Source organism: Mesitornis unicolor, unplaced genomic scaffold, assembly GCF_000695765.1.
Source record: "Mesitornis unicolor isolate BGI_N332 unplaced genomic scaffold, ASM69576v1 scaffold40538, whole genome shotgun sequence".
Classification (NCBI taxonomy): Eukaryota; Metazoa; Chordata; class Aves; order Mesitornithiformes; family Mesitornithidae; genus Mesitornis; species Mesitornis unicolor.
In genome coordinates this window covers 4,514-16,405 of record NW_010200517.1, presented here as the reverse complement: position 1 = coordinate 16,405, position 11,892 = coordinate 4,514, and the positions used below count along the sequence as shown (strand labels likewise).

Genomic DNA, 11,892 nt, shown 5'->3' with positions numbered 1-11,892 from the left:
ACGGCCAATGCCCTTCCATTGGGCGAGCTACGTGTCTGTCAGCCCTTCCTGCACACCTATTGGCCGTCCACGTCCGCCACTTCTCTCCCGCCCCACCTCCTCTCCTCTCCTCCCCTCCCTAACGCGCCCAGCGGTCCGGAATCCCACACACACACGCTCGGAGCACTGCGAACGCTCTCCCAACGAGACGACCGCCGCTGTCCTCAACTCCCACACAGCATTGGCTACCGTGGCCGCTTGTCTTCCCGATACCTGCCGGTGATTGGCTATTATCTTTCAAGACCCACCTCTCCGCTCACTGAGCTTCCGGTGGCGGGGAGCTCGCCGGGTCATGGAGGAGTGAGACAGGGCGGTTCCAGCGCTCGCCGTCCTGCCTGCTCTGTCTGAGGGGGCGGAGTAGCGTTCGGAGTTGGTGGGAGGGGTGTGGCGCCTCTTTGTGGCGGCCTACAAAGGAGCGGAAAGGCTCGCTTCGGGTGTGTTGTGGGACTGTAGGCCCAGCCTGAGGCGGGGGTTGGGGAAAGAGGAAGCCGCGTAGGGCTTTCTGTTCTTAGGTTCATCCCTTTTGCCTCCTCTGCTCTCACAGTGTTCGATGTTTGCTCTCTGTAGTGCATCTTGTTGCCGTGGTAACGTAAACCTTGTGCAGACTCAAGGTACTACTTGCAGGTAGAGAATTAAAAATACTTTTTTTTGCGGAAGTTTGCTACCTCTCTTCTGCCTAATGAGAAACTAAACTTAGGCTATGAATTTATCAGCTTACTTACAAGTAATGATAGTTCTGGTTCCATACTTACCAATTGTGTACTGAATATAAAAATTTCAAAAGGAAGATAGTAAGGAGTACGGTAGCAAGGCTGTCCCACATTGCGGGCAATGCATTATACAGAGATATTTCTTACTAAGGCCTATGTATGAACTAGGCTTCAATTTACATTATTACCAGTATTTTGACAGTGCTCTGAAATAAAATGCAAGTGTGCCCTAAAGGTCTTGTAAGCTAGTTCAATCTAGATTCAGTTGCAAGTAGGGGGAAAAATATCTGATAGAGTAAAACTCATTAACAGTCTGAACCTCTGCCAGTCTGCAAAAATAATTAGTGCTAATTATACCTCATTAGGTATCCTTCTTTTATTGTGAAGCACAAAAACACCAAATATAATAGTGTCATTAGAATAATTTGAACTAGGAAGCATGTGATTTCATAGGGTAGCTGTGCACATAATTCTAAATGGCTCTCCTTTCTCCCCCTGTTGTTATTCCACTATTACAGAAGCTGTTAATCACAGGTGAAACATCTTAGTTTATACCAGGTTCCTCCAACAAAAATCCTTGGACCTCCTACATTCATGTGAACTGTCTTGAATTTATGTGTCATTTATGTGTATTTTATTCATTAAATCTGGACTCTGCTTCCTTGCTTTTGATCACAGAGAAAAGCCTCACCATACAGCCTACTTCAGATACAAACTGTGCAAGCCTGTGGTGAATTACATGTTTAGTGTAAACAGATTAAATGCACATGCCATTTTCTTCTGACTGTGCACAGGGTTACACAACTACAGCTCTGAAATTTGGTCTACAAATACCTTCATTGTTCAATATAAGCTTTTAACATCGTGAACACTGTTGGAATGCTTTGCACATGTCTCCAGATAGCTTTTGTTAGCTGTGGGGCAAAGGCCTTGAAGTGTTGAAAGGCTAATTTCTATTGCTGTAACTCTTTTATCTATACAGAGGTTTGAAGTTCACCGAATTTTAAGTTCAGAAAGAATATAAGACAACACAGCGCTCCCTTACTTTGTATTAATGCCATTTCTGCACCCATTGCACATGAATTCTAGACTAATTAGCTTATATATCCTTTCATTTAAAGCCACTTCTAAATAGTATTAAAGCCTATTTCTGTCAAAATACTTAATAATTTGCAGTACTTAAACTGTTAAACACCCCTGTATATCAATCTGAGTTAGATGGATCTGTTAAAAAAAGATACCAATTTAAATGAGAACTTTACAATGGTAAAGTTACAACTTTTCAGCAGACTAAATCCAATTTAGCTTGGAAGCAGCAAACTGATGTACAAAGAATATAAAAATACAGGGTCCAAGTGTAATTAAAAAAACCCCTCTCACTGCAGTTTTCATGCATGCTAATTGCATTCTTGGTCATGATCTAACATTCACAGTAGTCTCCAGTTGAAAAAAAAAAAATAGAAAAAAAAGTAGTTAACCTCATTATAAACATTGTAGCTTGCCTGTGTTTTGAAACTCACCAGAAAAAATCAGACCTGAGAAGGATTCAGTTGCTCAGTGCTTTTATTTCACAAATGAACATCTCAGCAAACAGGTAGTATCATACTTTCCACATAACAGCAGATCCTAGGCAGCAGCAAAATGTTACCAATCTTTATGCTCTATTGGGTGTTAGAAGGGAAAGAAGAGAAATTAAGCATAATGTTCAGTGAAAAATCTTGTCAAATATATCCCTGTTTTCAGTCTGTTTTGATTAAAATAGATCTTATGCTGCCTCCTCTTGGTCACCTACAAACATTAACATCTAAAATTTGACTCCACGATACAAACTGCAGACAGCACATTCTGTAGCCTATGCCTTACCTACTACTTACTACTAATCAGAGGAGGTGTACAGCTTTCTTCATGGAGTAATACCAGAAATAAATCTGACCCAGTAAATCTACTCCATTTTGTGAATATAATGAATTTTAAACAGCAGTAAATCCACTTACTACAACTGTATTTAGAATGTACAAAATAAATTCATTATTACATAAATAATCATCAGGTTTGTGCAAACATAATCAATATAAACACCTGAATAATTGATATTTACTATAACAACTAAACCAGTATGATAACATTACCAAAGTGCCATAATGTTTTGATAGCATTCTTTAAAAATTATCCAATATAATCATTACAGGATATTAAAATCCCACATACAATATATATTATCTTCATGTATATTATACTGGTCATGCTTATAATGTGTTCTGTGACATATAATAGAATACTATTAGAAAGGTTTTGGTTACATCATTTAAGTGCAAATAGATTCTAACTTTACATGCAATTTGTATATAGGTAATCATTAATATAGTCATTGACTATTTTTAGAGGAAGGTACTTTTTCATAAAGTACTGTGAGCTCTGAAAAGTCAGAAAAGATGTAGAAAAACTTGCTGTGCACTAATTTGGTGGTGTTTTTAAAAACTGCCTAATAGCTGCATAAAGTTGACTGAAAAATCTATTTGATCTGAACCTACAGCAGTTCCTCATGCAAGTAATCCATATTGTTCTGAGTAGTTTAGTTGACTTCACTGAGATTTCTTACATCATTAGCAGTTAATTACAGGATTTGGAACATAGGTGTCTTATTATAAAGCCTTATTTTTAACAAGGACTTTCTACCACAGCTTCTGTATGTGGAAATGTGGCAAATGACTTTTTTTCCTCTGTGAAAGTTGTAATACAAGCTCACCTACATAACTGAAGACAATATGTACTATTGCACTGTAACTTTTCTGTAAGCAATGGACTACAGTAACTGACATGACTACATTATTTCCTGATCACTGAGTAAGAGACCTCAGCTCCATTTGAAATCCATGAATGATTTGTCAAATTGGGAACTGGCATTAGTTCCTGTGCAAATGTAGCATACAATATTAAAGATGCGTTTCTGTTTTCCAAATGATGCTTCATTCAGTTTTCCCTATATATACTGCGTAATTTACCACATACGTCATTGCTCTGTCTGATGTCATATGCCAGAGGCCTATACATAGAGCAAGTAGCTGGGTGGAAGACTGCCAAAAAAAATGCTGTAAGGAAAAACTTAGAGGAAAGAACATCACCTGAATGCTGACTGACTCACTTACTGTTTATGTGACCCAGCAATTGGGCCATGCCAGTGGCAATTGAAAAAACCTCGCAATTCTCTAGTCTCTTCCAATTTGCATAGCTGTTTATACCCATGTACTATGGGCATAATATGTTACTTTTCTCATTGCATAAATTGCATACTCATATTACTTGGGTATAAAAACAACACAAAAACACAAGCAGAAGATAATTTGGCTTTGTATTTCTGATGAAGTGACAAGTTGCAATAATTAATAGTTAATGAAGTCTCTATGCTACCATGAGTAGCCTTATTAATGCTAAAACTACAGTTCTCCTATGTGTCTTATTTCTTTTTCTCCTACTGTTTCAGTAAGCAGGAATAGTATTCTCTATCTCTCCTAAACTATTCAGTACATTTGCTTTACGCTAATGAAAAGTTATGTTCCAATATAAAAATGCTTGCATTTCCTTATGGTGATTGTAAAGGTTACCTGGCTAAGTATAATTATAATATGGAGACTCAGTATGAAAAGAGCAAAATAAATGTGGAAGTTGTGTGAAATACTGTAATAACAAGCTATTTACTTTTACAGAACTGACACACAACACAAATAAATTATTGAGTGGGAGGGTTCCACTCTATTAATACATTCTCCAAATGTGCATAATTTTCATTTACATCCTTATGAAAATATTTATGATGAATGTTATCTAAATGTATAAAGTATCTGATAATAAATTATAGTCAATCACAGAACTGGAGCTTTCCATTGCTGACTGTTTAAAAGAGAAGTATGCTGCTAGGCAATATTAAGATTTAAGCATTAGTACTGAGCTTGAGTTTTGCAAAAAGTACATGCAATAGAGATGTGATAATGAACTTACTGCAGTCATCTCATGCCATATGAAAGACGTTTTAGACGCCTCACTAAATTTTGTTCATTTTTAAACTGCTTGGAAAAGATATGCCTAGGTGTTTAGAACCATTCTGTCTGGTGTAAGACAACCTCACTGCTTAAACCAATACATACATGGAACATAAGGGCTCCATATTCAAATAGCTGGAAAAAAAGAAAATTCTCAGGCTGTGGAAGATTACAAGTGAATTTCTGAAGCCTAGCTAATTTCAATGTTCTTCTGTAAGACACTTTGTATGCAGGAGATCAGTTTTAGTTCACAATGTATGCCCAGACTAATATTAATACTAAAAGTCCATTACAAATTTAACATTATAATAGATAACTACTGAAAGTTTATCAAGCAATATATTGTGCAGTGTTTACCATGTAATATTTTAACACTTACATTTACCATGAAGTACAAGATGAAAGTGTTTAATTCATTTAAACCCCTATAGAAGTAAAAAAAAAGAATTCTTTCACTTCAGAAATACTACTTACTTTGACTTTAAATATGGGGATTTATTTTTGTAATTTTATATTTGATGTATAAAAAGATTCATTTTTCCCCATAGTTAACCGAAGCAACAATTAAAATTTATTTTAAAGCTTGCTGCTGTAAGCAGCCGCCTGGCTGCTTAGTATATAGCACTGGAGACTTCAGAGATGGAAGACTTCTGTTAGAAAACATTCTGAAGCATTTTTTCTTTAGTTAACAGCATGACTGAAGCTAAGGTACCACATGAATCATCCACCCTGCAGAAGTCTTCCCCGCCCTGCACTATGTTATCAAAGCTTATCTTGCCACAGCTAATGGGATGAAAACAGGAAGTACAGCTACTACTAAGGCACAAGGATGGAGGAAAACTGGTAAAACTGAAGAGCTGATGTAAGATGACAGGAATTATCAGTCTCTTCAAGTTAGAAACCTGGTTTAAATGCTGTGAAGGTCACTTTGGGTCTTGCCCTTGCTAAGGTCATTCTAATAAGACGAAGCTGACAATGAATTCCCCTTACAGGTTTATGAGTAAAACCAAAAACCTAAATAAAACAACACTAATGTAGATTTCTTTTAAACTTCAGTTACATAGGGAAAACAGTATCACAGTTTTCTCACTCAGCAATTTGTCTACTAGGATAACTGAATATTACAGAAATAATGGCACATATTACACAGTGAATCCCTCATGACTAGGCTTTTTTGAAAAGTAGTATCATTTTGCAAATTATTCAGATAATTACAGAGGACTTACATATAAAATTAAGCAACAGTTTTTATGTAATGACTAGCATGAATGACAACTTAATGGACTTTAGCAAAAGCAATTCTATAGCATACAATTTAAACTGAACCTTTAAACAAAACAGTTCATATTTTTCCATCTGTAAATTAATACCTAAAAATCTGTTCTAAAACTTGTGCATTTACTTATTCTTTTCATTAAGGAGTTTCAAAATTCTCCAGAGCAAATTGTCAGTACAGATGACCAGGGGTCCCTATATTTATTAAACTGAATGACCTGACAGTAAAACTCAGTTAAGGCTCTTGGCATTGGTGAAACTTCTTCCCACTCAGACCTACTGCTATGGTAGACTTGAACTTCATCTGTGATTTCTTCTGGAGCATAATCACCACCTAAGATATAAATTTTGTCTTCTGTCCCAACTGCCCCTGCATTAAAGCCAGCACATTCAAAAGATCCTTCCCCTTTCCAAACACAGGTTTCCGGGCAAAAACTATAGACCTTGTAGGTGGAGAGATCACATATGTACAATGTACAGTTCACTGGAACAGCTTTGATTAGAGTTGCATGGAAAAATTGCCCAAATTCTGCTACAAGCTCAGACCACTGATCAGTCATAGCATTATACTTAAAGAAACAGTCAAGAGATGGATTAAAGGCATCAGTAATCTCTACTTCTGAGCCAAGGACGTAAATTATATTCTGACACGCACTTGCTTCTGGATAGTAGATGCCCCTTGGTAATTGGCTTACCGATTTCCAGTCTTTGGAAAGAGGATTATAGGATTCTACATCCAAAAGACTTCGGGTTTCTTGAGCTCCTTTGGTCTTTCCACCTATTACAAAAAGCTGATTTAAGGTTACAACAGATGTGTGCATTGTCCTTGGCTTTTTCATAGCTGACACTATGGAGAATTCATTGCTAACAGGACAGTAGCACCAGGTTTGGTCAGTGGCATCATGAAATGGTTCAGCAATATGAAGCCTGACCGTCCTATAGCAATTCCCTTTGCATCCTCCAGTTATAAATATTTTTTCTCCATAGCTAGATAAACTTGACCCTGGAAGATCAATCATGTGCGTATGTGGTAGTTCTCTCCATTTATCTGTTTTGATGTTGTAGCAGAATGTATGTCTGTTTTCTCCATCTTCATCAGTTTTATGAACAAATATATATTTTTCTGTTGTTGAAGGACGTGCATCTGGAAACAGTCCACTAAAGTTTTGCACACTTTTAACTGCATCATTGATTATTACTGAGCAATTAGCACTCTTAAGTAAGTGTTCTTCAGACTGTAGAAAGTCCTGCAAAGTCTTTTCAGGTAACTGGTGTAGTCTCACTTTTTTAATCAAATTAGGCAGATATTTCTGTCGTGTTTCTAAGTTATGTTTGGTCCACTGAAGGACAGCTTTCAACACTGATTCTTCCTCAGGGACATTTAATTCGTCAGCCTCGAGACATTTTTGTAATATCTCAAAATTCATCTCCAAAAAATCACTTGATCTTAGCAGCAAGGAAAAGTGGTGCTGTACAAAATCTAGTGCATGATCAAATAACCGCACAGAACCGTAACTTTCTGACAGAGAAAGCAACTGTAAGCAATTCACAAGATCAATACTTTTTATTAGAAAGTCACTGCAAGCTTTGGAAAGGAGTGAAACTTGAAGAAATGACGACAGTTGGAAGAGCATTTCCACATTATCGTTTGTTATCTCTGTTTTTCCTGTGTAAGCATAATCAAGAAAAGCTTTCACTGCCTTGGGTGATAGATTACTAATAGTAACATTGCCATCATCTCGTTCTTTCATATTAACTTCAAACATGGCTCTGTGAATAAAATACAGAAGATATACACACAAATTAAAGATCTGGCAAACAGCAGAGAACACTGACTGGAGAGGAAGGAGACAATCAGGGGCATATAATAATGTGGGCAGGCTGCACAGATCTAAAATGTGGAGGTTCTCATAAATAAGAACAACGCATTTGCTTGATGTGGTATAAGAAAAAAACAGTGGTGATAAGAACATATTCAAAGTGATGGCTCATAAAAATGGTAACAGCACCTGTGTTTTATATGGGTTTTTCACAGAAAGAGATGAAGTCTACAGCTCTCAATGTGCGATTGTTAGGGGCAGCATCAGTTTCAACAGCTTGAGAAAGAAAGGCTGATTTAATACATACATAGTAAAAAAGCCTCATTATTTAGGTTATGCACTGTAGATGAATACAGAAAATTAAGCAAAAAAAAGGCCTTCCAGACTGCAGGCTGAGCAAATGGCAGGATGGATGATGGGTGTATTCATCAGTAATAAAAGTCGGTGAGGGGTGAATGAGGAGAAGAATATGAGGAAACTTAATCCTTGCTTTAGAGTTGACAGATAGATGTATGGGTACAGAGAGATGCCAGAAAAAAATAAGGTTTTGACACGGGATTGGATGATGCAGTGAAACTTGTGCAGAAAGTAGATTGTGACTGAATACAAAGATGATGGTTGAAATGGTGGGACAAACGTTATTGATCAGTAGATTTCTGCAAATTTCATTCAACTTTTGTCTATTACTGACTTTGTAATAACATTTAAAGTATTTCACACAATCTAACATGATTAGGCATCTAACACTGTAGTTTTGTTTTGGTTCTTTTTTTGCTATCCTTAATATGATGTTTGAAAACTTTGCTCAAAACTCTGCAGACAGATGTAAGTTGTGATGATTTATTTCTTAATTTTTGTAATTATATTCCTTCCCCCCCCCAGAGAACTTACAATCAATTTCCTGCAAACTCATGCAAAAATTAGGTTTACCTGAAAAAATCACTGCATGCTGCCAGTACACAACGATGACAAGGAATTATTTCATCTTTCACAAGGATTTTAAAGTCAAAAAATATATTTTGTTCTCTGAACTTTTGTAGTACTTTCAGAATTTGTTGCCCATGACCTTCAGCCACTAAGGCATTGATTTTATTTTCAGGAACAGAAATTCCATTGCAAATAGGTCTGCTGATGTAATCCCGCTGATTTGCCATGGTTTCTTCAATCTATTCCTGAAGCTGAAATGGAAGAATAAGTAATTGATTCTGCAGTGTTAGTATTAAAAAAAAAAAATCAATGTATCATGAAACAAAGAAAAAAAATCCCAGCATCGAGCTTGGTTTGTAATTCCTATGCACAGTTCTAAATTTGTGTTATAAGTGACTTCTCCACTGAATTTAACTTGATAATAATAGTTCTAGTTTGCAAAATATATACACAGAGCATGCTTTGAAAAGTAAAATACCTGACATGTATCAAAGAACAACTTTACCGATAGTACCCACCTGTAAGAATTTTTTCAATAAAGTCCACAGGAAGCACACCAATAAATGTGTTAAAATTTTTAATAGTCATGTAAGAGGAAGACTAGTCCTAGATTTACACTCGAAAAAAGCTGAACTCTTACAATCCGATGTAAAATGAAGATGGAAAACTTTGTTACACATTTTTAGTTTCCAAAAGGCTCATCTGTACACTAGAAACCCAAAATTCAAAGCAGACCAATGGTCTTTTTACAGCTTACAGTGGAAGGGAAATACAGGCTATGGGACTATTTCCAAAGTGGATACTCATTAGGCATTGCAGACTGAAATAACAGACCAACACCAACAGCCTGGCCTAATCACAGAGGCTAGGGCTTACCAAACTGAGTCATTTAGAGGCTGTTTGGTGACACCACAACTTTAAGCATTTAGACAATTGATACTGATTTTATCTTGTACCTCTAGTCATGCTATGAAGCTGTACGTTTGCTTACAGCTTATACTGCATGCTGCGAGCTTCATTTACAGTGGTGTAAATTAACTGGCTTTGGAGCCAATTTAAATTTAAGACAGTGCAATCTCCATTTCAGCACCCAAGTTTTTCTGGTGAAAATCCCTACACTGCAGTACACTGTTTCTATGGTAAGTTGGGCTTCACTACTTTTTACATTTTACTTTAACAACATAAAGAAACTTTAACATGAGTATATTTTATTTACACCTATTTACAGTGCTGTTGATACTGCTACAGATGCATAAACTGCCCTTACTGCAAATGTGAGTCAAGCTTGCCTGTTGTAAAGCTTAAGGAAACATTCTAAGGTTTTTCTATTGCAAGATTCTGCTTCCACAACTCAAATTAAAATTAGCAACAGATAATGGCCCACCTGAATTGACAAAGAAGGGGATAAAAAATTCCAAACCAAACCCAGAAACCGGAAAAATACTGTTTTTTAATTTCATGAAAAGGTTTATCTGATAATATGAGAGATTCAGAGCAAACTAAGCCATCAAGCAGTCTTCTTCATGGGAGGTACTTTCATAGCAGACTGATCTATACTTTATCTAGTCAGGTAGCTCCAACCACAAATAGACCTGCATGTCTCCTGGAATAGAAGAGATCCATTGATCTTGCTGCCAGCACTGGCACCCTTGGAGCAGGCATTTTCTCCTTCACATGGCCACTCTCACGTATTCACTTAGTCTAAGCCTGAGGAACCAGGAAAATACAGAAGAACAAGACCACCATTTATTCTTATAAAGTATGGTCTCATAAAGCCCAACTTCCATAAATCACAAAGCTTTTTTTGTCTCAGAATTCTCCAGAATACCTTTTTCTTATGAACTTAAAAGCCTGTTCTTCAAAAGACGGGCTCTTCAAAAGCAAAGTTGTTTCAGTAAAATTGGTTTCCCACATTTGAATGAAACTTTTAAAAAAGTAAGGGAATTTCAAGGTTTATTTGGCATCATGTAAAGTCACACTTCTTCTAAAGGAAATGTAAACCTTTTCACAAAATCCTGGAATTGACAATAGAGAGCAGATGTGTTTCTCCTTTTACACTCAATTTCTATAGCAGGCTCCAACCTACTACTTGCTTGCTGTAGGTAAAATGACATATTTCAGTAATATACATCTTTGTACAATAAACACAGAAACTTCTAATGTCATCAAGTCTATCTCTGCTATTTTAGGCAAAGGCATCATATAACCACTTCCATAAAAGCAATCAGAAAGTTTTCTTTTACCACCACTATTTCCACAGAAGGACCATTACATTGGTACCAAGACTGCAAACCTTCTTTTAATTACACAGTCAATTTATTAATGCTTAAGTATGCTTGTTCTGTCAAAATTGTCATCTGAGTTTATTTTCTTTTGTATATTTATTCACTCACAATTATCAAGAATGTTGATATCCTCTCTCAACATTTACTAAAATGAAGAATGGTCAAACTTTCCAAGGTCCATTTATTAGACTGAATTCTTGTTTTCCTTACTATTTCTTGCAGCTTTCCCTTCATCCACTCCAGTCTGATCTCACATTTCTTTCACTGATTTCACTGATTAGATTTGTTGTACAGCATTATGGTTAAGATCTCATCAGTGTCTTACTACTCCAATTTGCGGGTCATCCAGTGCATCCTAACCCTAATCTAATCTAATAGCAGTGTCTCATTTTTTATGAAAAGCAAATGTCAGCAGTGTACCTCTAATCTTTTTGTCCATGATTAAGGAAGATACTAATGAATACTGAGTTTAGCCTAATTCACCCTCCCCTCCACTCTGTCAGAAAAAAAACCAACACAAAACCAAAAACCAAACCCTAAAAAATTAAATTCTCATCTCCCTTGTAGCCAATTCCTGCTTTATTTGATAATTTTAGCACTAACTTACCACTTTACTGGATCTCTTGATGAATTTAGAGCCCTCCAAAAATATCTTAACAATTCAGCTAAAACTTGGTATGTTAAACAAGGCCAACTAGCTTTTGTAATTATTTCATGCATTCTCCTACAAAGCCATATGAACTAATCAATAGTTATGTTTACAAATATTTGATCAAGCTACTGACAAAAGTTGGTATGT

General features: G+C 36.4%; 1 protein-coding gene across 1 annotated transcript; it reads right to left on the bottom strand.

Annotated features, from left to right (window-relative positions):
• Window positions 1–5,967: 5,967 nt before the first annotated feature.
• KBTBD3 (kelch repeat and BTB (POZ) domain containing 3) lies at window positions 5,968–10,268 on the bottom strand. The gene is made up of 3 exons (XM_010189785.1): window positions 10,193–10,268; window positions 8,812–9,059; window positions 5,968–7,831 (listed from the first exon to the last, which is right to left on the bottom strand). The coding sequence occupies exons 2-3, from the start codon at window positions 9,033–9,035 to the stop codon at window positions 6,211–6,213; spliced, it is 1,845 nt and encodes a 614-aa protein (XP_010188087.1). The 5' UTR covers window positions 9,036–9,059; window positions 10,193–10,268; the 3' UTR covers window positions 5,968–6,210.
• Window positions 10,269–11,892: the final 1,624 nt, after the last annotated feature.